The sequence below is a fragment of the Cylas formicarius genome, unplaced genomic scaffold (assembly GCF_029955315.1).
Source record: "Cylas formicarius isolate icCylForm1 unplaced genomic scaffold, icCylForm1.1 PGA_scaffold_7__23_contigs__length_41026272, whole genome shotgun sequence".
NCBI lineage: Eukaryota > Metazoa > Arthropoda > Insecta > Coleoptera > Brentidae > Cylas > Cylas formicarius.
In genome coordinates this window covers 9,439,665-9,463,818 of record NW_026844352.1, presented here as the reverse complement: position 1 = coordinate 9,463,818, position 24,154 = coordinate 9,439,665, and the positions used below count along the sequence as shown (strand labels likewise).

General features: G+C 34.2%; 2 protein-coding genes across 3 annotated transcripts in view; both read right to left on the bottom strand.

Annotated features, from left to right (window-relative positions):
- Positions 1–22: 22 nt before the first annotated feature.
- On the bottom strand, positions 23–6,993 carry LOC132705248 (RIB43A-like with coiled-coils protein 2). The gene is made up of 8 exons (XM_060675729.1): positions 1,932–6,993; positions 1,733–1,873; positions 1,512–1,675; positions 1,325–1,461; positions 1,163–1,266; positions 869–1,096; positions 376–482; positions 23–315 (listed from the first exon to the last, which is right to left on the bottom strand). The coding sequence occupies exons 1-8, from the start codon at positions 2,052–2,054 to the stop codon at positions 174–176; spliced, it is 1,146 nt and encodes a 381-aa protein (XP_060531712.1). The 5' UTR covers positions 2,055–6,993; the 3' UTR covers positions 23–173.
- A 36-nt stretch (positions 6,994–7,029) lies between these two features.
- LOC132705243 (head-specific guanylate cyclase) overlaps positions 7,030–24,154 on the bottom strand; it is a 199,471-nt gene continuing 182,346 nt past the window's right edge. For both annotated transcript variants that reach the window (XM_060675723.1, XM_060675724.1), the window contains exons 12-14: positions 18,010–18,153; positions 14,066–14,220; positions 7,030–9,406 (exon numbers count right to left, since the gene is read on the bottom strand). In XM_060675723.1, coding sequence (XP_060531706.1) covers positions 9,214–9,406; positions 14,066–14,220; positions 18,010–18,153 — 492 coding nt within the window. In that variant the 3' untranslated portion in view covers positions 7,030–9,213. The remainder of the gene's footprint in view (positions 9,407–14,065; positions 14,221–18,009; positions 18,154–24,154) is intronic.

Sequence of the window (24,154 nt, the reverse complement as noted above, 5' to 3'; positions counted from 1 at the left end):
AGTGTTGCATATTATAGTTTTTGTAGGACCGTCGGTTATTGGTCATTTTTTTGCAAAACAACACGAATACATTCACTGACATGAACTTGAGAAACATATCTATTCTATGTTGTACGTAATTCTATATGGAGTTAAATTAATAAAATGAATAAAAAAAATCAATATGACAAACATTATCTGGAAGATTTATTAAATTGTTGGAAATATTCCGGAGCAGTTCGGTTAGCGTAAACAATTTTTTCTAAATATTGTTTGTGATTCTTTTGTTCCTCGGCCAGTCTTCTATTTTCTTCGGCTAGTTGTTTGTTTTTCTCTCTAAAAATTAGAAATTTGGCATTTCCGCATCGACAGATTGTAATAAACGTTTGACGTTACCGCCTTTTTCTATCCAGCTCTTTGTTCATCAGGTGAACCGATCTGTTAATACCGTTGATGTAATTGTCAAAGTCCGAGTTCATCTTCGACTCCAATTCCTTCCTTTTCTGAGAATCGCGGTATCAAATAAAAAAAATGAAATTATCAAATTGTGTTGTATTTGGTACTAGTATTTTTAGTAGTAGTATCTGAGACAATTAAGATTTCTTTGTTTTGCAAAAAAAAACATGAATTAATTCAATAGATATCGAAATTTTTTCACCCTTAAAGATGTCTTCACCCACTAAATGATTAATAAATAATACTAATATGATTGACTTTTTTGAATATTTTCGCTATTTATGGACATTTATCAACATGTTTAATTTCATAATAAGTTAAAGTTTCTACCACTGAAAATTTCAGTTTTTATTTATCGAAGGTAGAAATTTTTTTCAGTTATTCGCAAGTGGTCATTGAAATAAAATTTCGTTGAAATTCCGTGAATACGAACCTTGGATTCTTCAATTTGACACAGCTGTTCCTTTCTAATTTGTTGCTTTTCTTCTTCGGACATGCCTTTGTAAGAATAAGCAATTTTTCTCCCAAGACCAATGTTACTTTGACTCACGTCCGGATTTTCGGTGAGCAAGTCGCTGGTTAAGTTATTATAAATTTCCGCGGTATTATCCTCTAAAATTTGCCGTTCCTTGTTCATCTTTTCGTTTAACCGTTCATCCGCCTAAAAAATGCTCCTCGAGCATGTTAACGGATTGACGTGTCACGCGGATAAAATTAAAGATCGTACCAAGGCTTTGTTATATCTCTTACATGCTTCCTCAAGTTTTCTTCGACAATCCTTTTCAAGCTTTTCTAAATCGGATGCTCTCCGATCTCGGGTCGAAACAGCCTCTTCAAAACGATCAAGATATTAAAAAAATCAAAATGTTATTAAAAAATTCTAATATACCTCTGTAGGCATCTTCGGCTAGCTGTCTGTCCCTTTCCGCTTGATTTTTCTCCAGTAGTTGCTGATCAAGCCACGCTTTGTTTTGTTCTCGTTGAAGTTTCAGTCTTTGTTCACTGATAAGATCTTCGCCCTCAAATCTATTAGGTATTTAACAATTTGTTTTTAATACCTACATATATATACACACTTTTGCGCAGAAGATGGTCCCAGTCGTGGATCATCATCGTCTAAGCGGGCGGGCAATTGTTTTTTTATCCACTCTGGATCATTCAAATCGAATTCGCGTCTATCTTCAGGTCTCTGACAGTATTTTCGAAAATTGTTGATCTCCTGCTGCAGTTTTCTTTCTTCCTGTTGATTTCAATCGCTCTGGCTATAATTGATACCTTCTAATGGCGACGTACTTACATTTTTTTGCTTTTGAGAATACTGCAATGCCAATTGATCAGCTTGGTTCAAACGGTCATCGAATAACTTGTCCAATTTTCGACGATTTTCTTCTTCATTTCTCTTCTCTTCAACTTGTCGCTGCAATGCTTCAGTGTCGATCTGTTAGTGAGTAGGAAATTTCGGTTTGAGATATAATTAATTAAAGTAAGATTCTCACTCCTATAACTCTTAATCTAGGATTGAATATCCTTTTTCTCCTTTCCTCTTCTTGGATTCTTTTTCTTTCAATATACGCCGCCTCTTTTCGATCTTTTTCAGTCATTAATTGAAAACTTAACATATTTCCTTTAATATCGATTTAATTTGAAATAATTGTCGACAAATGTTAAAGTGTTTGCGGTGTTGCCTGACGACACAAGTTTAGTGGAGTTGCCATAGAAACATATTTGCTGCACATGTATATGAACTGACAACGGGAAAAGGGGGTCGTTATTACCACTACACGAGAGGTGTTATAGATTGAATTATTTATTACTCTTCAAGTTCTTCTACATTGTTGCTCCCCCAAGACAAGTCGCGGTAAATTTTACCTCCGGGTTTTCCATATTCGCTTAAACTATGGATAACTCTGGATAACGCCCAAAATATAAAGTAATTAAATATATATTAAATATTTATATTCATTTTCGACTTTCTTTAAAAATCGAAATCAAAACAATTCAATTTTTCGACGTATTCATGACCATGTATTAACTAACCAAAACTATTATATTTTCCTTGTAGCCAAATCTATCGACTTGGCTAAGGAACAAACTTGCCGGAGCAGCGTTGCATTGGTTGTGTACAGAAACATCTTCAAATATGTAATAGAGTATAATCCTGTGAGTGACCAAATGATCATGACACTGAACGCAACTCCAACTAGACTTCACATAATTCAAGTGTATGCCCACAACCGAATCACCAAATTAAGACGTAGAAGAGATGTACAGTATTTTGGAACGCCAAATCTTGGGCCACTTTAACGCAAAAGTTGGCAGTACGGTATTCGAAAACATACCTAATGGAGGAAGACACGGATTAGGAAATCAGAATTAGAGAGGAGAGACTATTAAACTTTGCCGTTGGAAATAACCTTACAATCGCAAACGCCTATTTTAGCATCATTTCAGACGCCTCTCGACATGGAAGAGTCTACCAGGTGCAACTATAAATCAAATTTATTATATGTTAATAAGAAATAGATGGCAAAGTTCAATCAAAAACATCGAAGCCAAGCCACAGACAGACTGTGGATCCAACCACAAACCACTTTGGGCCAAATATAAAACTAAAGTGAAGAAACAAACTACACCTAATATAAATAATGAACACATCTTAGGTGGCTGTAGAGAACCATAAGTTTGGAAAGTAAATTGTAAAAAACTTTACAGAATAATCACCCCCCCCCCCCAGGAGCCTGATATACAAGGAACGGAAGTTGAAAATGCCATAAAACTTCTCCGAAACAAAAAATCACCAGGTGCGGATCAAATAACGGCAGAGGTCTTAAATTTTCTTGACAAGGAAGAAACAGAAATATTTCACAAAATCTGTAAGCTTTTTTGAAAGACATTACAGAGACCGGCAGACTAGGAAGAGTCGCAGTTTATTCCAATATTCAAAAAACGTTCGCTCTTAGAGTGCAACAACTACAGAACAGCATCTCTAAAATCTCACGCCAGTAAGATCTTCCTATATATCATACATAACCTTCCTAAATCATTTCTTTTACCACCGTTTTCAGAGGATTAAGCAGGTTTTGTTCAAGGCTAGAGAAATTATTATTCCAATTATCTCTGCTTCGTAGACTATCAAAAAGCGTTTGATCAAGTAAACTGGTAGGTAACTAGCTACCTTTGGACCACAATGAAGCAAATGGAAATGCCCAAACTAGTCCGAAACCTTTACCAGAAAAACAACGCGAGAGTCAGAATCGACTTCGACAGGACTGCATTCTTTCACCAAACTTATTTAACACTTATAGGGAATACGTCATAAAAGAGGTTCTAGATGAATTGCAACACGGAATATGTATGATCATAGCGTCAATTATACCGGCCATAACAGAAATCATGTGCAAAAAATTAGGATTAAAAATAAATAAACCAAAAACGAAAATAACGATTGTTGATAGACAAGACAACAATCCTCCACAGACAGTTGTAACTGTCTAAGTTACTTAATTACCAACACTGGGAAATCTGAGACCGAAATACGCCGTAGTCTGATCATAGCAAAATCTGCGACTACCAAGCTAAACAAAATATAGAAGAACAAATCTATCACTAAAGCAACGAAACTCAGATAAAAACCGAATAAAGGCTTTCGAAATGTGGGTTCATAGACGACTCTTACGAGTCTCATGGTCAGAGCCTCGAACCAACATATCCGTGTTACAAGAAATTAGTCCGCGATCACGGCTCCTCATAGAAGAGAAAGCAGAAGGCGATCCCCAACTAGATGTGTAGATCAAACAAAACCCTTAATAAATACAAGACTGCATGATGCCGAAAGGAATGCAAAAAATAAGCAAGCATGGAATCAACTACTGAATCAAATATGAATGCTGTCACCACATTCTTTGTAAAGGATAATGAAGAGAGAAGGATGCTGATTATATTTTGTTGCAATCGCACTAAAAAAATGTAAGTTTTTGAAATGTTCAATCCCTAAACTTATCAGACCTTGTCAGTGCACGGATTTTTAATGGGTTTCAATAGCAACGTTACAAAATTATAAATATTAGAGAAAAAAATCTAAGAAAACGAATGGATGATATGTATATCCCTTGTTCCGGTGGTCCCATATGTCCAATGTATTCTTTGCTGCATATGCATGGAACTCTGAAAACTGCTCGATAAGTGGTAAATCTGGTTTTAACATTATATTTAATAACTTTCGATTTGTGGTCAGTAATGTTTTCAATCTAAGGAAGGGTCACAGTGGCAAGTGTGGGGGTGTTTTTGGACTGATTTTCTTTGTAAGGTTGTGGTGAAGTGTATTTTCTAATGAAACTGTTAACATCTTTATTGTGGATATTATCAGAGGTGTTATAATTCTCGGTTCAGTGAGTCGATAATTTTGGATAGGTTTATACAGCCGAATCACTGGGCCCCTGAATTAAGGCACCCGACATCTGCCTTTTTATCTAATAATTGACACATCATTACTAATATTAAGCGTTCCATCGCAAAATACACATCACCACAACCTTCACACACCACACACTTGCCACTTTGATCCTTCCTTACACTCATATCATCACTCATTGCATATCAAAAGTTCTTAAGAAATGTTACGTTAAAACCAGATTTACCACTTATCAAAAAATCTTTCAACATCTTCGATCCGTTAAAGAAAAAATTCCATAGATTTGTGTTAAAGAATACATTGGAGAAACAAGACGAATAATATCAATTGGGCTAAAAGAACATGAAAGAGCCTCAAGACTACGAAAAATAATCTTATCAGCAGTTGGCGAACACAATCACGAACTCAGACATGATAAAATTAAAATTCTTGCTTGTAATCAATTCTTGTAAGCAACCAAACAATCGACCGCGGCTCATGCCCCTTCTATAGCTCCGCCCCCCTCAAGCAATGTATAAGCAGATATAAAATAGAATGCAAAACAGTTTCTGTTAAGCTCTGAAGAAGCCATGATCTGCGGAAGATCAGAAAGTTCAATTTATAAAGAACCGACACAGGAGAAATCCAAAAGAAGGGCAAAACTAAAATTTAAACTTGTGTCAACCGGCAGATGATATTAAATTTGACCATTAGTTGAAAAAAATGTAGCTAAAGTACTTGAACTAGTTAGTTTTTGTTATAGAATATACATACATATATATTTCTATTCAAATTTAACGAAATAAAAATATAATTATAATTATTAAGCCCAGTTTAAAAAATTGGTTATTGACCCCAGCAGATAATGTACTTTTCTGCGCGTTAGTAATTTTTATATCCTCCACGGAAATCTTTCCATCGATGTTTGTGAGGTCTATTTATTTACCATGGGATTATCCATATCGCTCTCAGTCCTCAGCTTCAGAATCTGCGATGTGGATGATCACCGAAATCAGCGACCCATGTACAAAGTCGTCCATTTACCATGCTCCTATACCTTAGCTCAATAAGTACGACTCTGAGGAAAAAACTTAAATACTTAAAGTGTTTGACCATATGTATATATTTTATTTATATATTTTTTTGTATGCACAGAGTGTTCCGTGGCGCCATAATAACCGAATTTTTTGTGTCAAATGAATATTTTTGAAAATTTTAATTATCCGCTCGGCAAATGCATTTTCTGCGATAAAACAGGTCTTTGCAAAAATGTGGTTTTTTACACTTCAAAACTAAAATCTAAAATTTTCCACTGAATGTTTAATGCTTTGACCTATCTATGGCGAAAATATATTATACAGGGTGGTCACAAACGACCATCAAAAAATGTTTTTTCGAATTAAAAAAAACTCTTGATTTTTTAACGGATCACCTTGAATTTTATTTGTTTTTTTATATGGCCACTGAAATATTTCGCAAAATAAACATCACAGTTAAAATTTGATGGGCTAAGCAGAGTGCATTTCTTTACTACTTCAATGTAAGTTGTATTACGTACAGTACTGTAACTTCACAATGGTGAACTATAATCTGAAGAAAGGAAATGTAATCGAAGTATAGCCAGAAGTCGGTGGCAACATTTTTGTTTAATTTGATTTTTGTCTTTCATTTTATTCTGGCGGAAATCGTCATTATCGCCAGAAGAATGACGGTGTGTCTTTTTAAAACCTCTGTCATATCACCGAGCTTTCTTTTTTTCCAAAAGGTCTAGGAGTGATCAAATATGAATTACAGACTCTTAGAAACATTTTATCAGCCATTGGCTTAATTTTGTATATTTTAAATCATTTTAAACTGAACAGTTTTGGAAAGTAATAATCGTTAAATTGGTTGCTTTAAAGAGCACAGATTTGAATTTTGTTTCTTTTATTTTCTTAAATAAAACCTTTTGAAAGTGACTCAAAATGGACAATGTTCCAATTTTGAAAATGTAATGAGTTAATAAGAATGAAATTTTCGAGATTGCTTATAAAATAATTAAATCGTTACATTTTTGAGACGTTGTTCACTATAAAATATGCAATTGGTATGAACAACACGTTTGCTCCATGTTTTAATCAATAGAAAAGTACACTACACCGTTGTCTTTCCGCTAATGCTAGAGAGAAGGGTTGCGATGAGTTAATAAAACTTTTAAAACGGATCACGTATGTTTTATTTCAATAAGAAAGCTTCTTTACAGTAGACGTATTTAAAATGTACATAAAAATTTACTTTATTGCACTGAATAAGCTTAACATTTATAAAATAGTCTAAGTTAAATTCGTAACACCCTAACTCTGAAAATTTTAGAACAAACGCTTTAATTTCCTGCACAATTAGTACAAATATTATACAAACTTATTTAAATTAACAAAATTTGAAATACAGTTGACTAAATTTCACGAAAATGCAATAAATAATTTTGTTTTTGTCCTTTGAATGTGGCGTGTAGAAAAGAAATACTATCGACCAAATGGCTCTTGTTTGTAATTACTAAACGATATCGATGATAGAGTGATTGAGGAAACGGAAAACAAGTATCAAGAATAGCAAATAGTCTAAACATCTACAAGGAGACCTTCACACAGTTATTTACAAATATTTAAATAAGTCACTGCTACTGTGGTTGCATCGCGACATTAAATTACTTCTCTCTCGGCATGCCATAAAAATAGTTTATTTTGGATCCTAGAATCAAAATGAATTACAACATTTTATACAAATTTTTGAATGACCATTACGTCAGAAGGTTATTGACAGTTTATTTGCTATTTGTGATTTCCAGTAATATCGGAATTTGTATGCAATATTTCGACAGTTTCTTTGGATGTTGACATTGCTAAGTAGGAGAACACAGCGATAGGACTTGCTAGCAGTGTGTTAAAGTGTTTAGCGAACCAAAACTGTTGTAAAGTTTCGGAGCTGAAAATATTCTTTGTCGAATCAAAAATTTACAAACCAAATATTACATCCTCGCAATATAGGTCTTTTCTTAAAATATATTATTTTTGTAACAGGTTTAGACTATTTTATTGCATTTATAGCTTATTTTTACAACATTTAATACAATATACATTTTTTCGTTATAATATACACAGCAATGTAATACAAATAGAATTTTAAATTTGGATGATCCCGCTACTAGGTGAACAATATTTAAATCGCAAATTACAAATAATCAAGTGAAGTAAATTGATTAATTGAACTTGATAAACATGTAATATTATGCTTGAGAGCTTAATCTTTAGAACCATAAGTTACATCAAATTCAAAATTTAAGAGTGAACCACTTTTAAAATTTAATGTCATCAACTTAAATAACATGATAGGATAAATATGATGATATGATATTATAAATAATAACAATATGAAGATTTAGTTAGGCGTATGATTGTTTTCTGATAATGCTGGGGTGTTTCATAATTCAGGACGAAGGTCTTAAGGGCATAGAAAAAGTCTCCAATAAAAACCTGTCTCCTAATCTACTTTGATTTTGAGGTACGGGGTGTCAAAGTTTATACAAAAAATCGGTTTTTTCATTTGTTATTCAAAAACCTTTTACTCCACCTTTTACTTGATTTGTCAATCTTTATTTTACAAACAAAAATGGTAGGACAGATATTTATATTGTTGGTTGATAAATATGCCCTTAAGATTTATTTGTTCAATTTTGAAACAACTTGTATTCATACCGAGTTTCAGAACACAGAACAGCAGATGATATTAGAAATCGAAACAAGATTTGTTGAATGAATCAGGAGGCAAATGTCAAAAAGATAAAGCGGTTGCAAGAGCAAATATGTTTTTACAATAATAAACCAAATTATTTGTAAAAATTGATCAAACTTGTGAAATGATTTGCTAGTAGATAATAAAAAATACATAGTGCTTCAGCTACGATAAATGTACTCTGCAAAATACATCAAATAACTTTTTCAGCAGCTTAAAAATTTGTTACGATTTGTTAAAAGTTTCACTTTTCTCTTTCAACGCCATTATTTGCCAATTTAGAAATTTAACCAATCTTCTTGACTTATAATATCACCTGCTGCTCTATTCTGTAGAAAGCCCTTAACGACGACGACATGACTTTAAAATTTTAGCCAGGTATGATAAAACTAAAAATAAAAAGTTGAAAAATAGCTAAAATATTGAAGAGCGTGACAATGAAATGTAGGGTATTTATTATAATGAATATTTTTTGAAAGACTGGGAACACACGGATCCAAGTTTAGCCTACATAATGGAGGAAAATATTTCGTGCCAGCATTCACTTAAATGCTGCTCTCGGGATCATTGTTCTAGACAACAGAAACATTGTTTGTCCAACTTAAGGTGATTAGAACTTAATCTACGCTGAGACCGATGTCTTTTAAACCCGCCTCAATATGTTGCGCCAACGAACATTCTTCGGGCACCTCCGGATGTTTATATCCGTTGATGAAGTGGCAAGTCCCGGGAATACCGGACGGAAAGTCCTTCGGGAGACAGGAACGGTCCCGAGGTTCGAAGGAGAAGCCCGGGGTCGTAATCAGCCGCCTGGAAATAGTAATTTTGCAGGGTTAAATCACACGTCAGATTGTTGTTTAAGATTGGGCTTCGCGCGGGTTTAATTATGTTGCGGCAAGTTCTGGAAAACAAGTAGAGTTTTGTAATTTCAGGGTACAAATCCGAAAGTCGACTTTTCAAAAGCCATACAAAACGATTTGTTGGGCTAAACGTATTTCGTCTCATCAGTCGAAAACTAATTGAGTTAAAATAGGGACAAAACCTACAGCGGGTAAAAATTTTACATCGCAGTTAATTATATGGTAGTATTTTTGTAATTTCAGCAGACTATTCGAATGTGTTAATGGCCAGAAACAGTTCCAGTAATTAAATTGTTCGGTTTCGAAAGACAAGTGTTCAAAATACGCAAGTAAAATAAATAAGTACTTTATTGTCATCATGATTACAGAATTACTATCAATAACACTTTTAAGAAACCCTTTTTCAGTCTCTATAGAATGTTGAATAACCTTAGAGTGATTAAAACTTATACAGATTTAATAGTTGTAATATTTTAGTGAAAAGTGCAAGAGAGAACTTTTTTAGTTTTTCGGTCTACTAGTTTATGTTCCTTTAATATTTCCTTTTCCTTCTTTTTTTTTCAAAAAAAGTTGCTATAAACTACGCTTATTACATTACAGCTAAATCAACAAAAATAAATGCAGCTTACAGTACATATTAACATTTAGATTGTTTAAAAATTGAATTCATAAAATATTCTTTCAAGCAAGTGCTGAAAAAAAGGTGTTGTCTACCCTTTGGCCCCTCCTATTTCGCGTTATCTATATGTGTTTTTGAACCACAGAGATCACTATTTTGTCTAATAAAGTTTTTATGTAGTATGGTGTGGGTGGTCTTGTATTGTCATGTTGAAGGACAAAATCTGCACTTTCCTCTGCACTAACTAGAATGTGTGCGTTAAAAATTCCATCTCGGAACATATGAAAGTAGGTGCGCCCTACTAAAGATTACACAGACCATAATCGAGTGATATTAGCAATGTTTGTTGTTGTGCGGAAGGTATTTTAAAGTCACCACAGTAGGTGTAATTATATTATTATTCTATATATAATAATTTGCAAGCCTTTCTGTTTTGGGCCTGTTTCATTGCTGTTGCCAATTTTTTCTCTCCTTCTTCAACATTCTTCCCACTATAATATCCTATATTCACTTCAACTTTACTTTTATTTTAATTCATTTTCATACCGTTCTCTATTAGTAATTGGTAAAGAAATATTAAGTTTTTCTATTAGATCCTTCTGGTTTCCTGCTCTGATTGGCCCGTCACCTGCTACGACCCAAACTCATAAGTTAGTCGACTGTATCTAATTCAAATTGGTTTCGTTCCCTGCTCTGTTATTTTAATTCCTGCATTGTACACCCAATTTCAAGGTCGTACTAACTATCTGTTTCGACTTTTCACAAATTCGTTTTCGCTGGTCTTTATAAAACAGCTTCTTCATACCTAAAAACAGGATTAAATCTTCCCAGACATGATTTTTTTACTATAAATACGTGGACTATGTTTGGACCATGATTTTCATAAACACGAATGGTCCGTTGCTGTCCTAGAGTTATTTTTTTTTATTAGTTATCAACCGAAAAACTTTTTTTTATATGGGATACCCGGTATATAGCCTTGGTATTTTGCTAGAGGCATCTTGGAAAAAATTGATGCTTTAAACTTTCATCAAGTAGGTTTTGACCAATGCAACCGTAACACATGCGTACTGGTAATGACGAAATTTTGATTTTAGTTATAAAGTCACGGTTCACGATTAGATTTTTCTACTACATGCACCATAGACATTTCTGGTACTGAGTGTATGTTCTTTTAAAGTTTATCTAATGTTGGTTCTTGCCAGTCTTGTTGGTGTCTTTAGTTTTCAAATTGACATTGTATAATTATTTGTAACTGCTCCCAAACCACTATTTTTGGTAACTCCTACAGATGATGTATAGTTTTTGGCTCTTTCTCCTTAAATTCTTCCTAAAATGTTTTTGAAAGGTTGTTTTCTTTCAAGATATTGGTCGTTACAACAGCATTCACAATTTCACAACTACTACTCTTGCATTCTATGAACTACGATGTGTTTTTATTTATGTATTTTAAATAAGACAAAAATATACATAGCGTCTAATATGAAAAATCTCTTTATCGGTTAAGAACTAATCAAATATTAATGAAATAAAAAATTAGTTGTAAAAATACTATATTGAAACCAATAAATTTTGCATAAAACAAAACGCATGATTTTCCATAATAAAAAAGGTGCACCTATTTTCTTGAAATGCGCATATTCCAGAAATATCTTATAACTCTGAAACTGTGCCATGTGCGGTTTTCCCAATTAAGTGTTTTATGAAAATTGTGTTCCAGATACCCGCATTATTTTTAGGCCTATGGAAAAGGGAGTTTGCCTCTAACAGTGTGGAATTTGGCACATCCTGTACACAGTAGAGATATTCCTCTGTTAATGTTGTAGTTTTGTGGTACCATTACGAATCTTTCACCTGCACTGACTGTTTCTTCCTGCATCAGCCTCTTTTATCTCTCCATCTAAATCTCCCGAACTGTAATCCGCATTTAGCCATTTTATCCTAAACCTCCCCCACCGCTTTTGATTTGAGTTTCCTCGCGTCAACGCCCGCTTATTTCAACATTAAATTAAATCATTCTCACGTGGTAATTAATTGTTCCAAATTAATTCAAAACCCGCCTCGAGGCTAATTATTTATCGCGCGTGCAAGATTCGCGCGAAGGAAAAAGGAAAAAGAAAAATTGCAGTACAAAATAAACGTTTGCTCGACCGGCAGGGATGGAAAAAATGGCTTAGCGGTTCCGCGTTCCGGAGACAAATGAGGTCATAAATTTTTTAGCGCTTTTAGACTTCATGAACATTTTACTTTTTCGTGGAATCACTTTCCAGACGAAAACCGTTATAAAACCGCTGTAAAAGGAATTTTTATGATGTACGAAAAGGGATAAAATGCAAGATGTAGCCGCCGATGAAATACGTGCGCCATATTGCGACAATGTACCTTAATGCAGTCCGTTTGAACATCTTATTCATTAGAAAGCCGATGTTGCGTACTGGATCAATCGAACTCCGAACTAAGCAGGTTTCTTCCAGGATGGGCAATTGGTTTTAAACGATAGTTCCACTACTTTTTGGTTTAGTAAGCCGTAGCGACCAGAAAATAACAATAATTTTAAATTAGAAGACAAGATTGGTCAAATTCATGGTTCAAATTAAGCCTGAAACTGAGTCCAGCAAAAAGCAGTTTACAAACACAAACTGAGTAATGTTGCAGCCCGAATGGTATTCGATGTAGTTGGGATCCGATGTAGTTTTACACATTTTCACGGACAAAAGCTGGCTTCGATTAGATACTCAGATACGGACACGAAACTGGAAAATTTCAGTAATAAGAACCCAAAATATTTCGGATAATCAATTATAACAAGAAAAATTACCTACCGCAACATTACGGAACTGTTCAGCGTTTCAGGCAGAACCAAATAGGAGAATAGAAAGTGTTTCAACCTCAATTTTCTATTCATATCAATTTCAATTTGTATGTGAGGAAATAAAGACAGAGATAAATAAGATAAAAGTTAGGGCATCGTCTGGCAAATAAATGGCTAAGACCTTTTTTGTGTATGGATAAGTTTTTTGAATAGACAGAGATAGAGTTCGTGTAATACTAATGGCAGTGAATTAATGAAATAATAGAAAATTGACAAAACCAGTTTACGAGCATGTTTTGTACGCAGATATCGCAGATGTCTCGGTTGGGAATTTAGAAAAAAAATTGCTACATTGCAACCTAGCGGCATGGACATCAAAGCTTTAGATGAAACCTGATCTTGAAAGGTACGAAATAATTATATAAATAGAAGAAATTATACACTGTTACTACTAATGTCAAAAGAAGGAGAATGATTTGCTTGTGAGAAATATTAACTAATTGTATAACTATAACTAATACAAACATGAAAATATGCTGCTTATACGGCGAAAAGCTACCCCGAAGGACTCGATCCAAGCACCGACTTCATGACCAATGCCAGCGCGTTTGGCGAATTTGAATCAGCAAATTTCTTAACGTTTTTTTTTTTCACTAAAACTGTCGCATTACACTTATTTTATTATTCGGAAAATATTATTAATATAACGTGATTGTATGTATTGTAATCTAATTTCCGAATGAACTAAAGTTATCGAAACTTTCACAGCGTTACTCTGTTTCTCCCCGTTTGTTTAGCACTCCCAAACCCTGAGAAAGATGGATTTTGCGACCTCCTAGGGAATAATTTATTACATCATAAAACATTAAAAATAAAGTCGGAAAAATAGGAGACCATAAATAATCTTATTTATCTCGGGGGATTTGCTACGTAATACCCATTTATCGGTTCATAATCGGATGACACCAAATATGGCTACCTAACAAACACTTTAAAATTTTAGAAGATGACGATCAGGTATAAATTAGCCCGTAAAACCAATTCTGGCTTAACCGAAAGTCGTCATTTACATTGGGAAATGAAATAGGGTTGCATTATAACGTTATATGGAGCATCTATATTATCCAATGGCTTGTTTGATTGTGACTATGGAGAATAATAGAAAATGCCACACTTACTCGTACGTTGTGGGGCTGACATTTATCCGCAAAGGCTCGCTTCCGGATTCGAACTTATTTGCTATAGTGACGTTGTGACCGAACATGCAGTATCGGGGCATTTTCACACCCACGACTCCAGCCAATACTGAACCGGTGTGGATTCCTATACGCATCTGCAATAACAGGTCAATTATTTATATTTTTATGCATGGTTTATTTATTATTATGGACATGAATGAGCCATGAGAGACGGATAAAAATAAATCTAAATGGTTAAATTTTGAAATATTCATATACCAGAATTCATTATAAAAAATGTGGTTTATTATTATTTTTAAAAATCTGAAAACGTGAATAGAAATTCCAATATTTGTACTACAGGCTAAAGAAAGCTAAAGTATTCAACTAACTCAATATCAATCAATATCAATATTCCCTTCTATAAAATACCCAATTATACACCAATCTAGCGGTTGCGGAAACTGTCATTTTACGACGTCAGTTTCGTTTCCCACAGATCTGAGCCACTTCGGACATTGCCGGGATATTACAGCACGTTTTGGAGCAATCGGATGTTTTATCACACGGCTTCAATTAGTCATAGAAATAGTACATTATGCGGTAAACGGCATTTGAACCACGAGTTTATTTGGCACGAGCGGAGCGAGTGTTGCATACTATTCTTTTTCTACGAGCGTTAGTTTTAGGGTACATTTTTGCAAGACAACACGAATACATTTACTGACATGCCCGTCAGAAATGACAATCGTCAAAATTCAAACCGTGCGAATAAAATCTTCGAAAACCTCCGTTTCCTCTCAAACCCGTGCGGTAATATCCCGGAAATGGTTCGAATCCATGGGACAAGAAACTCGCGTGGCAAAGTGATATTTTCCGCACGCTAGATCGGTGTAAAATTAGGTATTTTGCAGAAGAGACTAGAAAAATAATAGTATGCTCGTTTATTAAACACGAGTTCTGCTGCGCTCCGCTCGTGCCAAATAAACTTGACTAAACGTGACTCAAATGCCGTTCACCACACTTGTTACATATATACTATTTTAGATCAGAATTTTTCCCATGATTTGAGCTGCACAGTAAGTTCTGTGATTAAGGGTCAGTATTTTGTACATTTCGAAGTCGAACTTCAATGTTTTAGTGTTGGTGATTTTGAATTATGGAAATATTAAAATGGTTAGGGTATTAAATAAAGTGCGACCTTAATTCGTGGTTTCAGTTTATATTAGTTTCTAATCCTGCTTTAAAATATTTCTATAAATTAATTCGTACTAAAAAGGAATGTTAAGGATTGGAAAAAGTAGGGACTGGGTTTTCACTTTTACCGATTAAAGAAAATAAGTTTTCGCTTCACTTTGTACAGTCCCGTAATAGCGTAAATATCCATCAATAGATAATCTTTTTATTTAGAAAGAAAGAAAAAAGTTTAGGCTGTGCAGACGGTACTTTAAGTAGTACACAAAACTGACCATTTTTCTTGAATATGTGTAATAGTTTAATAAAGAATTTAGAAGAAAAACTCGTATTCCTTTTTTCAAAATTACTCTACGATAAATGCACACGCACCGACAGTTCACTAGACCTACGCAGATTTATCCGAATCATCGGGATCAGTAACCAGACATACAATTAGGTTAATATTTCAACGTAAAACATAAAAATTCTTTAAACTTTGTTTATCAAAGTTTATAAGGTCACATTTTCTCATAGCTAATGCTGCCTATAGCTTTAATTGTTAAAGGTTATGCTTTGCATAGTAGCGTAGTTGATTTTCTCGTTTTTACTCAGTAGAACACTACTCAAGGAAACGATGAACATAGTCCTACTTTCAATATTAAGGGCTCTCGGATATAATGTCTTTGGGTATGCCACATTCCCACACATTTTATGCCTCTTTTCGGTTTTTAAACTCATCATTATTCTCATACTCATCAGAGGAACACGAACACGAACTCGATATATAAACACAGCTATTACGAAGTTCCAAAGTTCCAAAGTTTTGAATTTATATTAATGTAGACAAATTTCTTGCTACGCTAAATTTATTTCTTGTAAGAATATTTTATCGAACTACTCGCAACAATTTAGTCTTGAAAAACTTTATACCACATCAAAAATTGATTACATTGTTTTAAGTAGGATCTGTGGTAAATGTTTTGGGTGTTGCGTGTGATCTCGTATTTCCCCACCTAATTTCCGATAACGCGGGGTCTGCGTAGTCACAGTACCCTGATTAACCAGACGATTTTTGAGTATAACCAATTTGTCGTCCGACAAACTCAATTAACATTGGTAGATTGCTGGTTCTCGGGACCGTGTCGAACGAAAAGGGTAGCGGGACAACCCTGTTGGGAATTACTCACTTTTAAATTAGACAATAAGGGCTTCAGACAAAATCCACTGACGCAGATATGTTAGGCAATTAATTGATATGTCCGTTTTTATATTTAATTACAATTTCGAGTGTATGCTTTAAAACAACAGATAAGGTCCGTAAAGTGCTATTTAATGATAATTGTTTTACATCAAATGAAACGTTATATCTATAGTTCCAAGATTTCCAAGGATGCACAGTTTTGTTAGAAAGAGGACAATGGAAACTACTGTAGAAAACAACACATAAGCATGCTCAGCACAAACATATATTTGCACTATGTAGCGCTTAACAACTCTACTGTATATAATATGACTGGGTAATTGTTTTCGAATTTTAATTCGACGTTGCCAAGTTATTGGTCTCCTATATCTATCTAAGTTCGCGTTTTATATTATCAGAAAGTGTCTTAAGATAGTCGAGACTTCAGTAAAGCACGTAAGTCCGTTATACGACCTTTGAAACAATTTTTCTCGGATTATTTGAAATGAAATACCCTTTTGTTGGGGTTTCCCAATCGATGCTTTTCCGCAACATTCGTTTTTATTATTCAAATACAAAAATACCTTACTCTATCAGATTAATAATTGGCAAACAGTGTACTACTTTCAAATACGTCTTTTTACTATGAAATAATTTTGGTATTCAAAACTATAGAAAATTTGAAAATATGAAAAAATGAAAGCCGTTAAAGAACGAAACGAAAAAGAAAAGATACATATTGAAATAGTAAATAAAATTTAAATGCTTATTTTAAAAACACTGAATAAGAAGTTATCAACTAATCCTACTAAAATTTCTATACATTACTTCGCCCAGATCTTGAAAATAGTTTCTTATTGTTATTTTCATTTGCGAATAATGCGGAAAAACTTGAATCGACAAGTATAGCGAAATCTTAACAAAAGTGGCAGAAATGCAATAACTAAAAAGGATATAGTAGTTAAATAAAATTGTTCAAAATTACTCAAGTTGGCAAGACTTTGAAAAACCCCTAGTATCTTCATAGGCAATATATAGGGGATTTTATTTAAAAAAATATATTCTTGTATGCTTTTACCGAACTCGTTTAAAATTCTAAAGATTTTTAAAATGTTTTTTTTCTGTTAAGTTAAAAAACAATTTGATTAATTGAGCTTCATAAGAGTGGTTATCATGTTGTCTTGGTCAGAGCTCTATTGCGCCACGTATTTTGACATAATTCGAAATGAACGGAGTGTACCGTTTTCGTTAAAACTTAACGTGCGATAACATTGGTACAGGCAAAGTGGTTTGAGACGAGTGACACTAAACACAACATCGTCAGCAGAAATATTAACGCACACCTGAATGAAATTCACACGGGTAGAGATTAATTGGGATAATTTGCGAGTGATGTAACTACGTCCTATGGAGCAGTTAGTTAAGCGCAACAAGATTAGCCAATCATATCAAAGACCGATTTGCATAAATGTTAAATTGCGATTTGTCTTGCCCAGACTAACATATAATTTAACGCATGCTCGGGTGTTAGGGATCCAAAATTTGAACATAGCTCCTCATTCTTACAGTTTTCCTTACGTGCACTTACTCTTATAGGCTGGCCGTCATGGGTTTGATGATACGAACACGTCTCTATCATTCGCATCGCCATCCAGGTGATTTGTTGCACATGGGTTCTAGTGTCCTTGTGTAATCCACCGGCAACACAGTAGGCATCACCAATAGTTTCGACCTGCAAAGTACCATAATATTGCCCACCACATGATTCTGATGCGCAACTTAAAATAACCTTACTACAAAAAGTAACTAGTAATTACATAATTCTTAAATAATAAGAAAAATGTCAAAATGTTGTGTCCATTATTGTTAGGCTAACTAAACTATTTTATGAAAAATTATTTAGAAACCTTCTGGATTCCTATTGCGTCGGTTGTTTTACATTCTACTGTACACCTGCCTATATACTCTTTGAGGGAGCGAAAGGAGGGCCATGGACATTATCTCACATGACTCATTCCCATAGTGAAAGGTAAAGACCTGAGTCGCGGTTAAAATTAAATTAAATGTAAGAATTATAATGATGAGTTTATTAATTTTTCAAAGAAACTTCCACAGGCTACTGTAATGCTTTTTACAAAACTTCTGGATTCCTCCTGCGTCGGTTTTTGCTCTATCTAAACTCTATCCTAAACAAACTGCCATCTCAAACAGCAATTGAAATTCGATTTGAAACCGCAAAAATCCCTAAAAAATCAAAACCTCCTAAATCCGATATTGCAAAGCCTGAACGCATCGCCCTAAAATCTCTAAAATCCAATCCAGACATCGTGATCCTAAAAGCAGATAACGAAATGCTACGGTAGTCATGGACACAAATGAATATCAGGAAAAGATTCAAGATATTCTTACAGACGGATCATATCGTCAACTTAAAAAAGATCCTACTCCATCTATGGATCGCAACCTTAAATCTGTTATTAAGGCTTCTTCTCTATCAGACTCCGTCAAAAATTCTGTTACCACTCACGACTCTAAAATTCCTCGTCTCTACGGACTTCCAAAGATTCTCAAACCAGGATTACCCCTTCTACCTATTGTCAGCACCATTGGTTCTTCAACATATTCTCTAGCAAAATATCTAGCTTCCTTATTAAAACTCCTTACAGGGAAAATTGACAGTTTCGTACTTAATTCCTTTAACTTCATTGAACAATTAAAAAGCATTACATTAGGTCAACAAGATATTCTAGTTCCTATTCCCGAAACTGTCGACATCATTTCAGATATATTAAAATCCTAGAATCTGGAACCAAACTTTATAAACTTAATTGAAAAATGCTTATCGGGAACATATTTTTCTCATAACGGTCAAATTTTTGAACAAACGTCGGGAACAGCTATTGGTTTTCCACTATGGCCAGTCAACGCGAATATATATATGGAAGCCTTTGAGAAGAAAGCTCTCGACACCTTTCATCTAAAACCAAAATTATGGAAACGCTATGTCGATGATACTTTTGTTATTTGGCCTCATGATCAAGAATCCCTGGTAGATTTTCTTAAACATTTAAAATCTATATACCCTAACATACGTTTTACTACTGAAATACAACAACAACAACCTCCCGTTCTGGAAGCTAATAATAACCTGTCATTCTTAGATATACTTATCAATAGAAAATCAGACCTAACATTGGGTCATTGTGTTTACAGAAAACCTACGCACACAGACCGATACCTTAATGCATTGCCACATCACCACCCGGCCCAAAAATCATAGGTTATCAACTCTCTTGTTTACAGAGAAGTAAAACTATCTCAGCCCGAGTCACTGAAAACAGAATTAAAACACCTTACCTCTGCTCTTCTCTCTAATAATTTCCACATTAAACGTTCGGTCGAAAGCAATCCTATACTTGCGACTGTGGTCCTTCCTTACATTCAAAACATCACTGACCATGTATCAAGAAGTATAACGTCAAAACCAGATTTACCACTTGTCCAAAAGTCTCTCAACATCTGCGGTCCGTCAAAGACAAAATTCCATTTGAGACGCTAGGAGTTTAGTGCATTCCATGCGTATGCGGCAAAGAATACATTGGAGAGACCAGACAAAAAATATCAACTAGGCTCAAAGAACACGAAAAAGCCTTACGACTAAGATAAATAAACTCATCAGCTGTTGCCGAACACACTCATGAAACCGGGCATAAAATTTTATTTGATAAAACTAAAATTCCTGCATGTAATCAGTTCTTCTACCAACGAAAAATCCGAGAGTCTATAGAAATCTATAAGCAACCTAACAATCTTAATCGCGACTCAGGTGTCTACCTGTCCCCAATCTGGGAATCAGTCATCCGATGGTGGTTTACAACGCTCATTAGCCCAACATAACTCTTGGTGTCTCAAATCGTTCGAAGAGTGATTTTTGGAATTTAGATCTGCTTTTAACATTACATTTCTTAAGAAATTTTGATACGCGGTCAGTAATATTTTTAACCTAAGGAAGGATCATTGTGGCAAGAGTTGGTAACCAACCATTTTAAAGAATATATTAAGGAATCTGTCTATTTGCGTAGGTTTTCTGTAAACTGAATGACTCAATGTTGGCTCTAATTTTTTATTAATTAGGCTATCTAAGAATGCAAGGTTATTATTAGTTTCTAATTGAATGGTAAAACGAATGTCCGGGTGTATTGAGTTTAAATGATTAAGAAAAGCTCAGAGGGATTCTTGACCATGAGGCCAAATGATTAAAGTATCATCAACTTAGCATCTCCATAATTCTGGTTTAAGATGCAAAGTGTCGAGGACTTTCTTATCAAAAGCTTATATATGTATATTGATGAAAATGGAGAACTCAAATTTCGACTTTTTTTTCAAAGGAACTTGCACACTACAACTAGTACTATTGACAAATATTCTGGATTGCTCTTGCGTCGTTTGTCGATTAATCGAAATTGCTGAAGTTTTGCCAATCATCCTGTTTTATTCTTCAGTTTCAGCTCTGAAAAAGTCAATAGGATGGTTGGCGTAACGTCACTTCGACTCAGGAGGAATCCAGAAGATTTATAAATAAATATTACAGTACTTTGTGGAAGTTTCTCTACAAAAAAATATAATTTTTATATTGTTTTTATTTTCAATGTTTCATATACTATACGTATATAAATGATTGTATTAAAGTTAATAATTAAATAATTGAACAATAAACATACATTGCTTTCTAAACTCACAGCCAAACCTAATATTGACGTTTCTGTAGCCCTCGATTTTTTTTTACAATAAAAAAAATATGATTGTCTTTGGGAAAATAAACAATATAATGCTGATAATACCTGATAATTTATTATTGTGTCTAATCGTAGAAGTTCATATTTTTAAAGTAATTTTAAAAAATGTTAGATTACCTGCTGTAAACTCCGGCAAGAATTTCGCTGTTTTCATGGATTTGGAAACATTTTATACATGCTTAAGTAAATCATCCTGATTGGAGCAATTATGCTTAACATTATATTGGTCTAATATTGTCTAATTATAAACATGCACATGTTGTTGATTATTGACTGGCCTGCCCTACTTCAAAAATTTGTGTAAAATTTTAAAATTCATTTTTATAAATTGAGAAACTTTTTCCACACTACTTCATTAATTCAAGACCAGTTCAAGTTTGTAAAAACTTCATGTTTACTTCCTAAATTGTTAGTCAAAGCTACCAGCCATTATAGATTCCTGAACATAACACCACGACACGCTTCGGAGATCCTACTCTATTCTGCTACAAAGTTTTAATTGATACACACACATGTTGCTAATTAAATCTACTTATCAGCTGACGGGTTTAAAAACATTTCGCATTAACGAAATAAGATTATGTATATTCCAAGGATTTGTTTTTTGCCCCCCAAACGAACATCAGCATAAAATCAGTATATCCATCTTCTGCCACAAGTTCCGGATTTATGTTCTTTTTATTTATTATCTCTTATACTTTAACTGCTATCTACTATTTAGGAGTCAAATTAATATTAACTATTTATAAAACCCATAATCTAATCGGATGCTGATTAACGAGATATTTCTCTCGCCCACTTCACTAACAGTTACTATTCCTGCAACAAGTGCGTAACATCAAATTTAGAGCAACAGGAGTTGGGTTTTGGTTCACAAATTTAGTGTTGTTGACCGTCAAACATAATTATGTCTTTAGTTTCATGAAAATAAAATCCTTTGAAAGCATATTTTACACGATAAACAAAAAGTCACATGAACTGAGTAGCTTTTTATTCGCCTGTTTTTATTTTAACGGTTTCGTTGAGGCAATTAGAGCGTGCTAGTTTTATGAAGCCTTATACACGTTTTTAAAAGCTATTGTGTGGCGACAGAGAGAATTTATTCGAATTGCGAGAAATGTGCAAGCACGTTTTTATCCGAATCATGGAGATTTTCCTATTATTGTAGTTTAAAAAATGAAAAAAATATTACACTAGTAGCTTTAGTGTTATTGGTGACATTGCAAGTCCTTTGGTAATTAAAATACGAAGGATGAATTTAAGTTAGTTCTTCCGATAACACACACGGAATATACCTGCGTTCTGCGTAAACCTTTATGAATCAACAAATATTTGCGTACGAAAATTAAAAACAAACATTACATATAATTTGAAAATAGCGGATCGTGCTGCTAAGATATTTATTTTGAATTTAAATGAATAAATACAGCGTATATGCAACAGGATGTGATAAAGCAGATGAGCAAATAACTGCACCGTAAAACAATTTTTTCGTTCTTTCTTTCTTCAAACTAAATGAATTTCAACCTCGATATCAAAACAACGTGGATATATTATTACCGCTTCAACGCGGAAATGAGCTATCTAGCGGAATGAATATGGTGATTCTTGACAGTGCGAAAAATAACTGCGTTCTGCGTTCCATAATCTTGGGGGAATAAATAGTTCGCCCACAATATCCGACATAATCCAGTATTTAACTTCGGTAAATTTTTATGAAGGTCTAACCATAGGCCTACCTTATTTCGGTTTCTCTTTGTAACCCTCAATAAATAGATTCACAATTCCACAGTGACCTTACAGAACCGTACTTTGTTTTCATCGGTAATTCTTAGTCCACGCAGTGAAAAATCCATTCTTACTTTAAAATGTTTATTATAAATATAAGGGAATGAGTAAATTTAGCTATAAAACAATGTTAGAATATTAAAAAAAAAAACCTTATTCCATATCAAAATAATGACTATCGCCACTGAACTCGTCCCCCACATTCATAATTAATTTTGGCGCTAGTTGACTTCTGTAAACATTTTGTTCTTCGATGACATGTTCTATACATTTTTTCCAAGTAGAAGCAGATAATTTTCCTACTTCACATCTAATTAATTCTATTTCTAATTTCGGCGAGGTTTTTGTTCTTAAACTGGGTTCCAACTGCCCCCATATCAGTTTTATCCGATTATATTTGCAGTGATATTGTGGAAAACGGACAACTTTGAATCCCCGCTCCAATTTGCAAAATACATATAATTTTCGAGCGACAAATTTTACATGACTTCTTTAGTCGATGATAAATTTCGTATTTTTTCTGCTTGTGCAGAATGGTAGCTGGCGTCGTCCATAATGACCACACTGTTTGGTGTAATATTGGGAAACAATTTTTGAGAAAACTATTTTTCAAAGATGTCGGCTGTCATGTTTTCGTTGTAGTCAGCCTTTCCTTCTATTCTATACGCGGATTTTTTATATCGCAGTTTAGTTTAGTGTTTTTTGTAAACCGTGATGCGGTACGTTTTCCTAGGGTGATCCACAGCAGTCACTTGCCTGGCCACGTATTGTACGGAGTCGTGAGTAAACGGTTGCATTGTCGTGGTCGAGTTTTCCTTTAACGTTAAACGAATACTTAACAGTGGCGCAGTCCGTACTCGAACCAAAATATTATTTAAAATGTCAATTTTTCTCGGGAACCTCGGTTCATTTGACTCGGAAATTTTGACTTCAACACTTTTTCGTCGCGAATGAGATGACGAACGAGGATAAAAAATGGGCAACACTACTAAACACACTAAACGAAGAATGTCACGTTTTGTTACGAAATTTGTGCGTGCCGAAAACGCCGCCGGAGCGGATTTCCTATCTAGGTTAGGGGGAAACACTGAAAATATGTTTCACCATTCCAGCAACCCGTTACTATTCGACTCGGGGAAACAAGATCAA

What these genes read in the sequence shown, in the direction of transcription:
- LOC132705248 (XM_060675729.1), bottom strand. Translation starts at nt 2,054, where the DNA reads ATGTTAAGTTTTCAATTAATGACTGAAAAAGATCGAAAAGAGGCGGCG. An exon ending in AGCCGAAGATGCCTACAGAG is followed by an intron (nt 1,267 to 1,324) that starts GTATATTAGAAT and finishes ATCGTTTTGAAG; the next exon opens with AGGCTGTTTCGACCCGAGAT. An exon ending in GTCAAATTGAAGAATCCAAG is followed by an intron (nt 483 to 868) that starts GTTCGTATTCAC and finishes CGCGATTCTCAG; the next exon opens with AAAAGGAAGGAATTGGAGTC.